The sequence below is a fragment of the Crassostrea angulata genome, chromosome 9 (assembly GCF_025612915.1).
Source record: "Crassostrea angulata isolate pt1a10 chromosome 9, ASM2561291v2, whole genome shotgun sequence".
NCBI classification, from domain to species: Eukaryota; Metazoa; Mollusca; class Bivalvia; order Ostreida; family Ostreidae; genus Magallana; species Magallana angulata.
The window spans coordinates 12098721-12117037 of NC_069119.1; the positions used below are offsets into that span (position 1 = coordinate 12098721).

General features: G+C 32.0%; 1 protein-coding gene and 1 pseudogene across 1 annotated transcript; both read left to right on the forward strand.

Annotated features, from left to right (window-relative positions):
• Nucleotides 1–1901: 1901 nt before the first annotated feature.
• On the forward strand, nt 1902–6711 carry LOC128163587 (uncharacterized). The gene is made up of 5 exons (XM_052827216.1): nt 1902–1934; nt 2829–3283; nt 3808–3950; nt 5094–5331; nt 5903–6711. The coding sequence occupies exons 2-5, from the start codon at nt 2830–2832 to the stop codon at nt 6571–6573; spliced, it is 1506 nt and encodes a 501-aa protein (XP_052683176.1). The 5' UTR covers nt 1902–1934; nt 2829; the 3' UTR covers nt 6574–6711.
• A 3592-nt stretch (nt 6712–10303) lies between these two features.
• Nucleotides 10304–18317, forward strand: LOC128162527 (uncharacterized; annotated as a pseudogene).

An 18317-nucleotide genomic window follows, 5' to 3' on the forward strand; every position in this document is an offset into this window, starting at 1 on the left:
TTTTCAAAGAGACAGACTACACTTGACCGACGTGAACTTTGACGTCACAATAAGGGGAAACTACTCTAAGTAGTCATTGTAAATCTGCTGGCCTCAGGATCATGAAGGAATTTCAGACTTAAGACAAAATTTCAGTCAGCCATAAAATTTTTGTTTATAATAAAATGACGATCAAAATTTGTAATTAACAAATTTATATCAAGCCAATTTTAGTAACATTTCAATTTTGTCAATGTTTTCAATCAAGAGACATAAAGAGAGTATACAATTTTTGACTTAAGTCTAAGATTGCTTCATGATCCTGAGGCCTGAAGTATAAATACCAAAATCTTCTCAAAATCTTGCAGAGCTAACGAATCGGGACATTTCTTCAGAGATAGGAAACAGCTGTAACTTGCTCTCATTTGGATGAATGCTCACAATTATTTTATTCACTAAATTTACGGTAAATTCCAGGAACGTTTTTAAATGGGGCGTGGCAACATCATTCAAAAAATCTTCATAAGCAAAAAGAAAAATTAAATTCTCAAAATCAGGAAAATTCTAATCGGGGTGGGGAATGGGGAGTGCGTGGTATGCATTTAGCTATTTAGCTGCTCAAAAGTGTCTTTATTTCCACTACTATTTACGATAATACATGCTCCCGGGGGATCCATTTTCCTTATGTGATCAACAAATTTTTTTATACGTAAATTTGATTTTTTTTTTAAACGGGGGAGGGGGGAATCTGTAATGAGTCAATTTTTATTTGTAAGTTTAATAAAAATGTCTGGTGCAAGAAAAGAGGAAATAAACTGCAATGTTCATTATGTTAAAATCTTTATTATTGAACAACATTTTATCTGAGATAAATTCTATATTTGCGTGCGACCAGTATATAAACAATCTGATTAAAATCAGATCTTTGATCCGTTCCGACAAATTCTGATGTCGCTACACTTTGGTTAGCGACTATCAGAATTTCGGAGCGTTACAAAGATCTGATTTTAATCAGATTGGTATATTAATAAATAAAAAATCTTATGAATTATGAATAATGAAAATGTACTGGAAAAATAGGTATATTTATTTTATTTTGCATTCAAATTCATTTACTTTACGTCACTACTTTTATTTTTATTGATTTATCATAATTCATTTTGATCACCTGCTGCGCTCGCCCCAACGGTCGCACCGTAAACCATATTACATCGTTTAGTCGCTTACCTATTATACATTTTTTTTTTAAAAAGATACAGAAAAAAATATCTTCTTTCATAACCATCGATGTAAAAACTCCAGATATGTATTTTCTCATTATATTAATGAGAAAGACTCAAAGGTGACTGATACAATATAACTAACAACTGTATCCCTTAGAAAAATTGGGAATATCAAACAAGGCGAAACTGTCAAAACAATGATTTTGTAGTTATATGAAGAGAGAATAACATTACGTAATTATGTATTTTGAAAAGTTAGTGAGCTGCGTTTAGAACTATGTAATTCACTAGTTTCTTAGCAACTTGGATTTAAGAAGAGTCTGTGTTTTTCAGTGGTTGTTTGTTTTTCTTTTCTTCTTTTTTTTTGAGGGGGGGGGGATTGGTGTTTTCCAGGTACATAGGAAAGAAGAAGGGCACATCGTAATACTTTGTAAACTCACGACATTCCTTTTAAAAGGGATGTGGTAAATATTTTTCATTATTGAGCATGGGTCAACCCATTCTTGTGGTTTGCTTAATTATATTATCCTAAATTCCTTCGGTTCTAAACAATGTCTTATGACCTCAAGGTTAATGAAACGAATCAAACTAATGAAGCACAGGGAAAGGGGGAAGGGGTGATCGATTACAAGTGATTGAAAATGGGAATGTTCTCCAATAAATACTCATCGAACTGTCCTTATCTACCAATTGGTCGGCGCAATTCATTTGGGGATTCTATCACAAAAGCAGGTTTGAATATTTCACACAAAAAATATGTTTTTCAATTTATATGATATATCTAGTATATTGTACATTGCGATCGTTAACGGTAGATATTTTTTTGTTATTAATTTCAAAAGTCTGAGTTATTAATTTAGTATTTCTTTTGCATTTTTATCTTTCTTATATACAAATGATTCTGAAATATTCAATATAGTCTCTGTATGATTCATCATATTCTAGTAATTCTTATATATAAAAAACATATCTATAGTTGATTTTCGACTTTGAGTAATTATAAACAAAACATTAGACCCATAATAAATAAGTTGATGTGAAATGTATATGCTGTTTACTTATGACGTAATTTTATTACAGACGACCAAAACATAATGCTTAGCAAAACATTTTAAATGATCAAGACTATTTGTAATTTCCTTTAACACTCTTATTTGGGGTATTTTATACCACGAGTATTAATTTTCGCATTTTGTTATTTAGCGTTTTCAAATTTTTAGAATATCACGAATGTCTCAAGATCTCCTTCTGATATAATTTTATCTTTCTAACCTGTATAGCCTGATCGAATAAATATAAATGGTATTGGAAACAGGCATAGTTATCTATTGTACATAATTTGAACCTCTGCAATGCCAACCTACTAAAATCACAATAAAATAGTTTTTGTTCCGACTTTGAAGAAAAATAATTTAAAGGCATAGTACATGCTCGGTCGATCTGTTCTGTTTCTATGATTTTAATGTATATTAACCGTAAACAAAGTACATTTAAGAGTAATTACAACCGGATAATCGTTCAAGATTAATCCAGAATGCTCTATGTATTTTTAAATTATTATACATTATCGAATGTAAGTATGTAATTACTTTAGAGCCTGTCATTTTTTAATTTTTTTTTTGCCAGGATGAATCCTAAGCTACTGATTATGTCTCTTCTCGGCTTGGCCTGCACGATAAATGGCCAAGGAACAGGTAGTGCAAAACCCGTTGCTAATGTACCAGTGCCCTCAAATCAACTTACTTTAGATGAGCAGCTACCGTCGCCTCAAGAACTAGAAGCTGGAATGGCTGCTTTCAACGCAGCATCTAGAAATGCAGGTCAAGATATGCAATCTGCCATGCAAAGTCAAATAACGGCGGAATCGGCAAGAAACAAAAAAGAAAACGAGATGACGAATCAAATGATTAGAAATAGAATGGAAAACGAAGCAAGGATAAACTTTCCCCCACCGCAAGAAACAAGGACAAATCAGATGTTACCAACCGGATTGCCAAGGCCCACTGACATGGGCGTTTCCTCCTCAAGATCTAGTGGAACTCAGGCGGATGGACAGATATCTGTAGGAAATATACAGGCAAGTTTATATTTTCATACCCCTTTTTTCTAAAAACATAACGTAAAATGAGGTTTGTAGGGAAAGGTTTATTTTTCATATATTATGTAATTTTTTTCAAAATATGCTAAATCTAAAATTTTCGGGGTTTTTTTTTTGTGAATTGAAAAGTGTTAAATATTCTAAAATATCTTCTTCAATATCTGGCATATTTTGTTTGTATTTTCTCTGACGTGAAATACATATATAACAGATGTGAATTACAGAAATTATATTCCAAAAATTTAGCGGAGTTATGGTATACATGTAATTGTTTTTTGTTTTTGTTTTTGTTTTCATTTTTGAAGCGATTAGACGTTTGTTCCATGTCTTAAGTAAAGAAATAAAGTAAATTTATTGTTGAAAATGATTTCAAAAACTTAGAATTAGTCATTCTAATGCTTTCGAAACATAATCAATGCAGCTAAATTATTTTTCAATGAAATCGGTTGTTTTATCTTAACAACGTGAAATTTACTAAGCACGTAAATACTGTTTGTTTTCAGGTAGTTTATAACGACGAATTGAGAACAATAATGAGGGACTATAATATCACACCAGAAGAAATCAGACAGATGCTTGAACTGTATGCACAGGGCGGAGCTGCAACAATAACTAAAGAAAGGACTAATCCTGAAAATGGACTCCAGGAGGTACATGTATAATAATTGAAGTTGTACAGTTTCAAAATTGAATCCAATAGCTATATACGACATGACAATTTTAAATGAATAAGGTTATGGTTTATTCAAATGCATATTCATTTACAACTCAAGTTTCTAAGTGTAATTCTTTCTCACATATTTTATTTCTTAAACTAATTCTGCAATATACATTGCCTATTAAAAGTAGTCATATTCCAGAATTCTGCAGGCACATAGCATCAGAAGGATGGGGGGAGGGGGGGGGGGCACACCTAACATTTTTACTTTTTCTAGCAGCAGACTTATTTTTAAACATACATTTAAGAATTAAGTTACCATGGATACCCTTCTTCCCTTTTTTAGCGGGCTCTGACACATTGAAGAGAAATGAAAAAAAATTAAAACTGAAAAAAAAAGGGTTTTCGTTTTACTAAACCCCTATCCCCTCATTTCAACGGGTTTGTATTTATTACTTTCATGACTTGCGAATATTCGTCTTTTTATTGTTTTTTGTGGGGGGTTTTGTGTAAGATTAACATTATGGATGAATCCGAACCCCCACCCTCGCTTTCTTTCAAAAACGATTCTACGTACCTATTTCGAGTGTATAAGACATAACATAAATCACAATTTGAGTAGCGTCAGTACATGTTTTTAGTTAGCATATCTTTATATTCTGAAACAAATGGTACGAAAGAAGTGTTTTTTGGATGAAATTTATAAACAGAAAATCATTTTAAATATATTCAAAACCAGTTATACTAAACAAGATTTTTACGAAATGTTCGCAGCGAGACGGATACTAGATTTTTTTTATTTCACAACGATTTATTAACAAGTTATACAACGTATATAGTTGTATTAATATCTTTCGTTGGCACAAATATTAGCGCGAGAGAATCATTGATGTGGGAAAAAGACAGAGTGCCAGTAGAAAACTCACTTGTTAAAGAGGGCGACCACTTTCGCCTTTCACATACAACTACTGTCGATCACGGGGATCGAACTCGGATTGCAGCGGTGATAAGCGAGTGCCTTGTTTATGATCGATCAATACGTTACTTTCCGACAACAAATAATGGTTTGATATACCAATGATACATGTATTTACCGATGATAGTATTTGAAAATTATTTGTTTCAATTCTTACAGATTGTTACTCTCGACTTCGAAAATTTTACATCCCAAAGACCAAATGCTCCAATAACGTCTGTATCCCCAATGCCTAAAATTCTCCTCCCGGGTGATGTGAGTCAAGATCCTGTTTCCACATCTCCACCTGAGAATGAGGACCCGATTCAGGACTTTCTTGCAGCAGAGAGATATCTTCGGGATCAGATCAAAGAACTAGACGCGCAATTCAATGCCCTAAACGAAGCCTACCAACAAGGTAAGAGAGAGAGACAGAGATACAGAGAGGGAGAGAGAGAGGGACAGAGACACAGAGAGAGAGAGAGACAGAGAGAGACAGACAGACATAGACAGACAAAGATAAAGGGAGAGAGACAGAGAGCAGTCGATTTTTTAAATAGTATTTCGTTTAAAAATTTCTACTTCAACTATCTTATATCCAAAAATAACGCACTACATATTCTCTATAAGGTAAATGAAAGCGTCGGTTTTGTTAATCAACTCCGCTAATGATTTATATCTATCAACAAGTGTATAATGGTTATGAATAGTATTTAATATAATTACCATCAGATCAATTTGCAGTTTGGATCGGAACTTAAGTATGATAATTTATCTAACATAAAAAAGGTTGAAAATAATAGACAAAAAGTAAGTCTGGTCCATATACAGAGCTATTTTAATCATGTTTCATATAGTTTGCTCAGTTTCTAAAAAAAAAAACATGCCCAATAAAATTTAGTCTCTACATAAGCTGTTTATTTTTTCCTGCTAGCTTTTTATTCTAATTTTAAGTCTTTGAGTTTAATAAATGTTTTTGAATATTTAAGGCATTATAACCAGACTAACCAGAGATGAAAACGCAAGAGGGAACAGGGAGAGGAGGAGAAGATTCATAACTGATTTGCGAGCCATACAGATGGAAATAAGTAGGACAGGGGGTGAAAAAATAGAACCACAAATCCCTCTGAAAAACAGAGTAGACGATGGAGAATTCTTTGCAAATGCTCCATCAGAGCCAAAGCCATTTCGTGTCATACCTCCAGAAGTTACGAGAAGAGGGGGAAGGATTCAAAGTGTCATACCTCGTGAAGTTCCTAGAGGAGGTGGGAGTAGTCCAAATCCTACTACACTTCGTGAGTTAGCGTTACAAAATCAAATGTTAGAGGAGATGATTCGAAGGCAAGAACGAGGACCTGGCCGTTCTGGACTTCGTCGGCAATCTCCTCCACTTACTGGTAGACCACGTCGCAACATGACTCCAGAGCAGCGTGCAGCACTAAGACGAGAGCTTCTAAACATTCGTCGACAGGAACGGTTAATTTTTCAGCGACTCAGTCAGCTTAGGAATAGAAATTCCCGGCTGATGTTACCAAGAGACCCCTTTCGACAACAACTCAGGCAGCGCCTAAGTTTCTCTAATGGAAACCGACCCCAATTAACGAGAACCTTGAGCGGGAGTGTAACTGGACAAAATGTGCTTGGAAGACGTACAATATAAAATGCCTTTTTTAAGATCCGGGATAAAGAAAATTAAACTACTGCAAAACATTTTATCAAATCATCTGTATACTCTGTATGTGTATTATATGCGCCATTTATAGAAGCAAATAAAGCTTGACAAACAGTTAGATCATAATTACTAATTCCAATTATTTGATTAAAGTTAATTACATGGATAAGTATCATGCGGATATCAAGATAGTTACATTGTGATAATAAGAATTGTATATACTCTGGAATCTTTAAAATTCATGGGGGCTAATTTCTGTGGATTGCTTAAATCTTCCAAGTCTGTGTGAAGAAAATTTTGTTTATTCTCTTATTCTTATGAAAGGAAATATGACTTTATAACGCTATTTATTAATTTGCGGCGGATATCAATTTGCGAATGATAAATTCCACATAAATTGAGCCACCACAAAATCTAATGATTCCAATGTACTAAATAAAACTGATATAAAGAGTTATCGTGGAACGTATTTAATGCCCTATCACACATTCACGGATTAAATGCCGGATTAGCTACGGAAGCGATCCGGAATCATTCATGGCGATATGTATTGACCCGTGGCTTTTCCGTCTGTTATCGTATCCAAACGTAGCAATACTTGTATAGCTGTGACAATTTTTGAACATGTTCAAAATTCCACTACGGATGAAACCACCGTAGTACTTCCTTAGAAAAACTTACTAAACCGTTTTAGAACGTAGAAGTCCGTTTTAACTCCGTATAAATCCGTAGTAATTCGTATGTATCAATTTGTATCCATTCCGTAGTGCATCCGTACTAACTCCGTATCATTAGATTTTCCGGTGTCAACCGTGGAAAATATTCCGTAGTAGAACCTGGGAGTTGATCCGTGAATGTGTGAATGTGGCATTAACGATTATTTGATTTTCCGGTGTCGACCGTGGAAAATATTCCGTAGTAGAACCGTGGAGTTGATCTGTGAATGTGTGACAGGGGCATAAAGTAAATTATCTTGGATAATAAGAAAAAAATCATTGCAATAAATAACCTTGTAGAAATAATGAAAAAAAATTACAAAATTGATCACTGCTTGAAAAAGCAGCTTTACAATACTTTACTTACCAAGTAAATTTCATTAAAGGTGTACAAATATGCAAGGTCACCTTTGTATTAGCTTAACAAAAAGTAAAGGTGCAAATATTACCTTTACAGACACTTAAATTCAATTAAATCTAACATTTCACCTTTAATAGCATAAAGTTTTACATTTAATGTACTTAAATATGATTAAGTAAAGTTGTATTTAATGATTTCCTTTTTAAATGCATCAAATATTACCATTACTTACATGGAAAGGAGCTTAAATACGACCTTTCAACTTTTAAGTGATAAGGGTTCATCTTTAATGCCTTTAAACATGATTAAATCATTTTTTTAGATAATACTATTTGGCATGAAATCAATGCTATAATAAACATTTACATATGTACATTATGAAACTAGAACATTTAAATTTGGCCCTCAGGCTTTTGAAATTTGTCTTTAATAATCTATTCTCGCTATTATACATATACACTGATAACATGCTGCTGACTTGTGTCTGTATAAAGGAAAGGGTTTTGTTTTTTGATATTTTCCCCTAAAACTTCAATCAAGACTTCAAATGTCTCTCTAATCAAAAGCTTTGATTATTTATAATTAAATTAATTGTTACTTTGCTTAAAGCGTCATCATACTTCCAACAAAACAAATTTGATTTACAGAATTTCCTTACTTTAAAAATCAAGACTACCTTGGATACCTGCAACTGAAACTGATCATAATGTGTCATTTACATTTACAGGAACATTTTTGAGTTTTTATCAGCACAAGGACCTTTAATTGTAATATATGTTATCACAATTATAAGAAAAACATTGGGAGAAAAACATTTTTTTTGTGACGTAATCCCAAGTATTCATTGTATTGAAATGAAACTATAATTACAAGTATACATAATGATTCTTATTTTATTTCCCTAAAAAACTATGTAATGTAAGTTCATACACATTAGCAGATTTAAAAAATAAAAGAAAAAATAACACGCAGAATACATAACTGTCTTTAGCTACATCATGTTAGTTTCAATACATTTTGCAGCACAAAATTGATAACAAAGTTTAAACTTTTTGATATATAATGGGCAAAAATAATAAATGATAGCAGTCAAACAAATCCAGCATTTTTGTATACATCTTACTTGTCTTTTGCATTCGATGGATTAAACAAAATAATGAAGTTATATTGTCCAATAATATTAATTGTGTTACTTTACAAAAAAATTCATAATAACTTTAATAATGTATCTTAAGAATGTGTATAAACATTTCTTCTCTATGTGACAAGCTCCACACATACCCACGTATGTTCCGACTTCAAAAGTGGTAGAGTGTGTATGTAAGAAATGAATGTGCTAACTTCACAAAGCGCTAAAGTGTTTGTAGATACAATGCATGTGTCTTCTATGTGTCAAGCTTCACACATATAATTGTATGTGCTGACTTCACAAAGCGGTAAAGGGTGTACGTAAAAGATAAAGATAAAGATATCTCTCTATATATATATATATATATATATATATATATATATATATATATATATATATATATATATATATATATATATATATATATATATATATATATATATATATATATATATAATCTGGAAAGGAAACTATACGGCCAAGCAATGCCTCACCTTTCAGTCACTTTTAAGTTACTTTTTAGTCACATGTCAGTCACTTTTTTCAGTCACATTTCAGTTACCTTTTGTCACCTATTACATGTAGTTATTTTTCAGTCACATCTAAGTTACCTTACAGTCTCTTTTTAATCGCATTTAAGTTACTCTACAGTTACCTTTCAGTCACCTTTTAGTTAACTGAATGACAGAGTTTTGTCTTGTGATTCCGCTTTATCTTTTACGATATTTTGTCTAGTATAGATTTGGCTACACCTTTAATCTTAATTTTAATGTATCGTTCAATCCCATATTTATTATTCGTTTTTCATGCATCGTTAGATTAAACGGAGCTACGGAAACATTATTCTAACGTTTAATATGTAGAAAATGCTACAGAGACAAATGTAGCTGAGTGATAAGGTCAATCGTTAAAATAAATAAAATAAAATAAAATGAGTTTTTGAGAACATCCATTATCTCTATCATAAATTTCGCTGTAAATATTGCGTTAAGACGTTAAAACAGTATGATCAAAGATTTATTTTCTCATAACATGTTGTATACTATGGAGAGAGATTGAAAAGAGACTGACACAAAAAAAGTTCATAACTGTATTTCTTCTAATATTTGAAAATTTGTAACGAGGCCAAAACGGTCAAGGCAATGATTTTGTAATTATAAATTAAAGCTAGAATAACAATACATAATTATGCACTCAAAAATGCTAGTGATCTGAATGTACAACAATATAAATCACCAGTTTCTGCATTATTTTTTTTTTGGGAGGGGGTGTGTAAATATTTTGCATTTTTGGACATTGAACACAGTTCAACCTCTTCTTGTGGTATGTGTACATGTAATTATTTTATCCTTAAAGCATGCAGTCCATACCAATGTCTAATGAACTCAAGTTAAATGGAACGAATTGTACTAGTGAATAACATGGAAGAGGGGAGGGGTGCTTACAAGTGATTGCTAATGGTAATGTAGTCCAATAAATAGTTATCGAACTGTCCAAATCTATCAATTGGCCTGCACAATTCGTTTCGGGGAGTCTATCACAAAAGCAGGTTTGAATTTATTTCCCTTGACAGAAATATGTTCTGACGCTTTTTCGATCTTATATTGATTTATGTTTTACTGTTAATTATTATAATTCAAATATTTGAAAGTTCATCTTTGCTTTCTTATTCATCTGATTAATTTTATCTGCTATTGTGTACATTACAACTGTTAAGGTAAATCAAACAATTGTACATTAATTCAAAGGTCCGATATATATATATATATATATATATATATATATATATATATATATATATATATATATATATATATACGTGTATATATAGTACTACACAAGATAATGCTACATTTAAAATGTTTAAATTTTTGAACGGATAATTTTAATGCTGATTTCCTCAAAAAATACATTTTGATTTCAAATACTAATAGGTTTTATATATTAGAACTTCTTGCATTGTTTTTAGGATTAAGAGATAGACAATCAATAAACCAAGTTGAAAATCTTTGTACCATTTTGGCGTCTAACAAACACCTCTATATTTTTTTTAAATCAAAAAAAAATGCACGCAAACATTTTATGATAAGAATTCTGACAAAGAGAGGAATAAACAGTAATTTGCTATATACTGTCTCTTTAAAAAAAAGAGATTTCTCTTAAGTTACCGAGCCGGAAAATTGTGTTAATAATCAAAAGCTATGCTTTCTCGTTTAATTATTTCTACAATAATTTATAGATTAAGTTTCCCCGTTTAAATTATTTTTTTTCGAATCGTGAATGAATGAATAAATGAATGAAAGAGAAGGAGAGAGAGAGATTCAAGAGAAACATAGTCAGTTTGACACGCATTTATTTGAGAATTCGTATAGAAAGTAACATTACATTGTATGATATCAAATTAGATTACATGGTATACATCACAGCGAGGTTTGTTCGTTAATGGATAAATAATTTCTGCAAAGATTTAATTATTGCGGTTACTAGCATTACATGTATAACAATTGGATGTCAAATGCAAGTTTCCCTTATGTAAAAAAGCATTCTAAGAGAATTGCATAAGCAATACACGTCCCCTACCGGTTTGTAGAAATTTGTGAAAAAACAATGCACTGTTATACAGAATATCATTTCTTACCGTCTTCTATACCCCGAATCAACAGACCAACCCGATAAAGAACCCGTAGTAATAATAGAAAAAAAAACCCTGTCGATTAAATTTACAACACAAATTTTTACACTATTTTACTGAACTCAATTGTTTGTTAAAAACAATACAAGGATTAGTTCAAGTAATGCACGATATCATTACTAACTACATACTTTTATTTTTTCTTCAATACACACCGAACCCGATAACAAACCGAACATTAAAAAACTGATATATGAAAAATTAATTTTCTCAAAAATATGTCAACCAGACGCTACAAAAGTGTATACTTGATCTGTAGTTGTACATTTTGAAGCTGTTCAGCAAATTTTATATTATTCCACAAACACATTCAGAAAAAAAAGTGTTGAAAACTGAGGTGGAACAGACAGCCGGACGGACAGACAGACGGACACAGAGGAAAGCTATAGTTCCCTCCGGTGAAAACTGGTAGAAGACACGTCTCTCTCTCTCTCTCTCTCTCTCTCTCTCTCTCTCTCTCTCTCTGAAATTTTTTTCTGATAAAAACATTCTTACTAACAATGTTTATCCCATGCTTAAATACGAAAAGAAAGAAATTGTAACACAGTGTAGTGCGATTTAACGCAGTATAGGGCAATTTCTCCACTTAGTCTATTTCTCGCATATATTTTTTCTGCCTTGTAGCTACTTCGGTACCTGCTTTAATCACCAGAAAAAGGAATTTATTTTTAGAGATTCTCAATAAAATTTTTGTAGAGTATTAATTAAGTGATTTTACATTTTTTGTTTAATTTCATGAATACAAATACATATGACATCATTGCATGTGATTATGCTTCCCCGTTAATTAGTAATCTTCAGCGCATTTACTACTTCTCATTGTATATCTATAAACATTTTGTGTTCCTTAGATTTGGTACGATAAACAGAGATTATGCAACATCAACACAGCAGTATACACAAGCCGATAAACAGCAGTACTAGTATACACACGCGCCGCCGAGCTTGTCAGGTGAAATAGGTGATCTTAGCGGAAAAGGTGTTGAAACCGGGAACTTGTCGACATTTTTACAAAAGTAAAAACTCATAAAAATAAAGAAATTCCAAACTCTCGTCACGTTCGCATTTTTAATAGTTAGAATGGAAATTTCATTTAATTGGTCGATACACGTCTTTGATGCGTGTCCACGTTTAAAATATATTTCTGTGAAGCATGAACTTATATTTTGTGGTCTAATTAATTTATTATTTTAATATTTATCCAAAGCAATTGGTAGAAATAAAATCATCCAGCCAACATGCCCCCCCCCCGGAATATTTGTTATTCGCTACATGCATACTGGAAATTCTAAACTTTTGCACGCATTTCATACGGTTCTTATACGCTTTGTACGATACGATGTTTCTCATAGGATACGGTACGTTTTTCGTACGATACGATACGTTTCTGATACGATCGATATGATACGTCTAGAACGATACAATTCTTATACGGTGCGGTACGTTTCTCGCACGATACGATGCAAACGTCGCGCGCTTATCATACGCTTTTTAGGTGTAGTAGTTCGTTCAAGGGTTGGTATAATTATCTATTATACAGATTGTCAACGTATCTTATACCAATCCTCTAAAAAAATTAAAACTGGTTTGGTTTATTCATTTGACCTAGTAATTGTAAATCGCACTTCATGCTCGTTTGATATATTTTGTTTTCCTTGATCTCGATATATATTTAGCATATATGAATTGAGCTAATTTACGACCGATCATTTCTTCAAATATAATTGCAAAAAGTTCTATTAATATTTTTAAACCTCGCTAAATGTAAATATTATTTATGTAATATTACCCATGCACCTGACGACATTATTATATTTTTTCCCAGGATGAATCCCAAACTACTGATTATCTCACTTCTCGGCTTGGCCTGCACGATAAATGGCCAAGGTACAGATAGTACAAACCCCATTGCTAATGTACCAGCACCCTCAAAGCAACTTACTATATTTGATCTACCGTCGCCTCAAGAAATAAAAGCAGCTCAGATTGCCGCTCTCAAAAGAGTATCTGTAAAGTCAACCCAAGATAAACAAGCTGCCATACAAAGTCAACTGGCGGCAGAATCGGCAAGAAACAAAATGGAAAGCGAGATGGCAAATCAAGCGAAGAGAAATAGAATAGAAGAACGTTCAAGACTGGAGGCACAATCGCTAGGAAATGAAATGAGTAACGAAGCCGATGCAAGAGCGGTATGGACAAACTTTCCACCGCTGCCAGAACCGGGATTGATTAAGAATTTACCAACCGGATTGCCAAGGCCCACTGACATGGGTGCTTTCATCTCAAGATCTAGTGGAACTCAGGCGGATGGACAGATATCCGTGGGGAATCTACAGGCAAGTTTATGTTTTTATACCTCATAACGGGCCGTCAGATGGTGATATATATACATATATATATATATATATATATATATATATATATATATATATATATATATATATATATATATATATATATATATATATATATATATATATCCAAATCACAAAAGTATTTTCTCAGTGTCCGGTAAAAATATAATAAAAGAAAAAAAGCAACACTAACTGCAAAACATGTTTTTTTGCAGTTGTTCTGCAGTTAGTGTTGCTTTTTTTCTTTTATATATATAAATAAATATATATATATATATATATATATATATATATATATATATATATATATATATATATATATATATATATAATTAATATAATGCTTATTTTTTTAATTAATTTAAAGTAAATTTGCATATAGAAATATGTTTTATTCCTTTAGAAAATATTAAACATTTTTGTTTTACTTGTAAATGTATAGTAGGTCATAGACTGTCGTGTTAGGTGCGTTTTTATCAAAACTATAATTTATTCGGAAAATTTCGGAGTTTTTCATTTTTTTTTAAACAATGTTTCGGGATCGGTATACGGGAACACACTGAAGACCTTAATGGCATGAAATGTTATATAAATGAAATATTTGATTCATGAAATATCAATTATTTTCGCAAAAATATGAAAGACCTGAAAATTTGAGCTGATCTTAATTTTAAAAATACTTTTGAGAATCTCATGCAATTAAATAAGCATGATTATCTTCATAAACTAAAGTGTAGATAAGATTTATAATTCCATTTAGGAAAAAAAATTATCCGGCTTAATGTTTACCCTTAAAATTGTGCAGTTTCCATCGGATGAGCATATGATCTTACACGTACCTTTAAAATAATCCATTTCTATTTTATTATTATTAAATCATATAAACTAATGCATATAGTTTTAATTCAATGCAATGCAACAAAAAAAAAGAAATGATTTGAAATACATAATCTCCAAGAGAATAATGATGAGTTGTATTTTGTATTAGAATACATACAATTCAATGTGTCTCCTATACATCATACTATGACAATGGTCATACAATTACATGTACATGTTCCGTTAGAAATGCTAACAAACTCGATTCTTAATGATAATAGTAAAATGTTAAACATCAAAACGTGTTGCCGAAAATATACTAAAATTTACCATAAAAATTAGCAAACCAACTCAATATTTTTATGTAAACAATCAATGGTGTTTCATACAATAATTATTTTTGCGGCCCATTTGACGCTTGCGTCAATATATGCTTTCTTGTTTCTAAAATAACATAAATTAAAATACCGGTTTTTCGATTTGACGGGTTCTTGTCATACATAATGTAAAATTATTTATAAATGTGCTAAATCTAAAAAAAAAATGTTTTTATTTTTTGTGATTTTAAAAGTGTTAAATTTTTAATATCCTATTAAATATTTGACACATTTTATTCGTATTATCTCTGAAGTGAAATACAATTATAACAAGTATGAATGACAGGAATTATCCTACCAGAATTTAGAGGAGTTATGGTATAATTATCAATACTTGTATTAATTCATTGTTCGTATCGAGTAGACAGTCGTTTCGTGTCTTAAGTAAAGTAATAAAGTAAAATAAACAAACTTATTGTTCAAAATGATTTCAAAAACTCATAATTATCAGTTCTTTTGCTTTGAAAACATAATTAATGTAGCTTAATTATCTTCCAATGAAATCGTTTAACATATCTAAAAACAAATTGAAGTTTACTAAGTCCGTACATAATAATGATTCTATTCAGGTAGTTTATGATGACGAATTGAGAACAATAATGAGAGACTACAATATCTCAGCAGAAGAAATCAAACAGATGCTTGAACTGTATGCACAGGGCGGTGAAATTTACTAAGCACGTAAATAATAATGTTTGTTTTCAGGTAGTTTATAACGACGAATTGAGAACAATAATGAGGGACTACAATATTACACCAGAAGAAATCAGACAAATGCTTGAACTGTATGCACAGGGCGGAGCTGCAGAAATAACTAAAGAAAAGACTAATCCTGAAAATGGACTGCAGGAGGTAAAATAATTTAAGTTGTATAGCTTCAAAAATGAATCCAATAGCCTAATACATGTACATGTACATGACAACTTTAGCTGTACTAGCTTTTAATTTTTTCAAATGCTTAAACTTTTATAACTCAAGCTTCTAAGTATAATTCTTTCTGACATATTTTATTTCTTAATTAAGATCTGCAATATACATTGACTATTTAAAGTAGTCATATTGCAGATTTTTTTTAATAAGAGACAACATTTGTCAAAAAAGACAGTATAAATTAGGCATCAATTGAATCAACTCATACATAATCATCTAACCATTTAGCATTATTTTAAACCAATCATATATTAGCAGCAGGACGCAACCAAAAATATATTGTTCAGAATTTTTCTTAATCCTTTTTTGTACTTCTTTAAATATTAGTTAAAAATACCGTATAACGGGTACTTTTTACCTGCTGCTAATTTTTACGAGTTTTATAAATCCGTAAAAATTAAACGTGTAAATTTTCACTGAAGTAAAAAAAAAACCCCGCATGTATATTTTCTACATCGTACGTATGAGAGTAATGTTCATGACCTTCAGCTCAGTCCCTGACGGCTGTACATGTAGGTATATTTGAGCGTTTTTGGTCACGTGGTGATAACAGTTCAGATCTTGGGATCTATTCAGTCTTCAATATTTCGAGTTTGAGTTAATCGAACTGAGACAAGCACATGGTGTACATCAATGACGATACCCAGATAAATAAGAATAAGTAAAGTGTATATCACATATGAAATAAAGGTAAATGTACATGTATAAACACATGTTTTTAGTCAGCATATATTCCGCAATCAATGATGCGAGAAAAATGGTTTTGAATGAAATATGTGAACAAAGATCACCTATACATGTAGTTTGTCAAATCAGTTATCTTATATAAGATTCATATGAAATTTTTGAAGTGAGACGGACACAATGTGATGACAAATCATGATTTGACATGCCGATCATATTATGTAACTAGTTTTTATTATTCATTTAGATTGTTACTTTTGACCTCGAAAGCTATATATCCCAAAGAGCAGGTGCTCCAAAAACCTCTGTATCCCCAATACCTAATCCTCTTCCGGATGACGGGAGTAAAAAGCCTGTTTCCACATCTCCACCTAAGAATGAAGACCCGATTCAGAACTTTCTTGCAGCAGAGAGATATCTACGTGACCAGATCAAAGAACTAGACGCGCAATACAATGCCCTTAACGCAGCCTACCAACAGGGTAAGAGAGAGAGAGAGAGAGAGAGAGAGAGAGAGAGAGAGAGAGAGAGAGAGAGAGAGACAGACAGACAGACAGACAGACAGACAGCAATCGGTTTTTAAATAGTATTTCTTTTAAAAATTTCTAATTCAAATATATTATCTCTAACAATAATGCATTACATGCTCTCTATAAGATAAATGAAAGCGTCGGTTGTGTTAATCTACTCTGCTAATGATTTATATCTACCAACAACTGTATAGTGGTCATTAAAATTATTTTATATAAATACCATCAGATCAATTTGAAATTTAGATCGGTAATTCAATATGATAATTTACCTAAAATGAAAGAAATGGTTTTATAAAATAGACGAAAAGTATGGCTGTTCCACACACAGATCTGTTTTAATTATGTTTCATTTAATTTGCTCAGTTTCTAAAAAACATGCCCAATAAAAGTTAGTCTCTACATAAGCTGTTTATTTTTTCCTGCTAATTTTAAGTCTGTGATTTTAATAAATGATCTTGAATATTTAAGGCATTATAACCAGACTAACCAGAGATGAAAACGCAAGGAGGATCAGAGCCTTTAGGAGTAATTTCATTACTGATTTGCGAGCCATACAGAAGGAAATAAACAGTAGGACAGGTGGTGAAGAAATGGAACCAAACATCCCTCCGCAAAACAACGTAGACAATGGAGAAATCTTTAGAAATGGTCCATCAGACCCAACGGGATTTAATGTCAGACTTCGTGAAGCAACTGGAGGAGGTGGAAGGAGTCCAAGTCCTACTGTCCTTCGTGAGGTAGAGTTACAAAATCAAAAATTAGAGGAGATGCTTCGAAGACAGACACAAGAACGAGGACCTGGTCGTTCTGCTCTTAGATTTAATCCAGGCAGTATTGGTAATCTAAACGGACTACCGCTACCTCCTCGTGGGCAATCTCCTCCACTTACTGGTAGACCACGTCGCAACATTACTCCTAAGTTTCTCTAATGGAAACCGACCCCAAATAACGAGAACCTTGAGCGGGAGTGTAACTGGACAAAATGTGCTTGGAAGACGTACAATATAAAATGCTTTTTTTAAGATCCGGGATAAAGAAAATTAAACTACTGCAAAACATTTTATCAAATCATCTGTATACTCTGTATGTGTATTATATGCGCCATTTATAGAAGCAAATAAAGCTGGACAAACAATT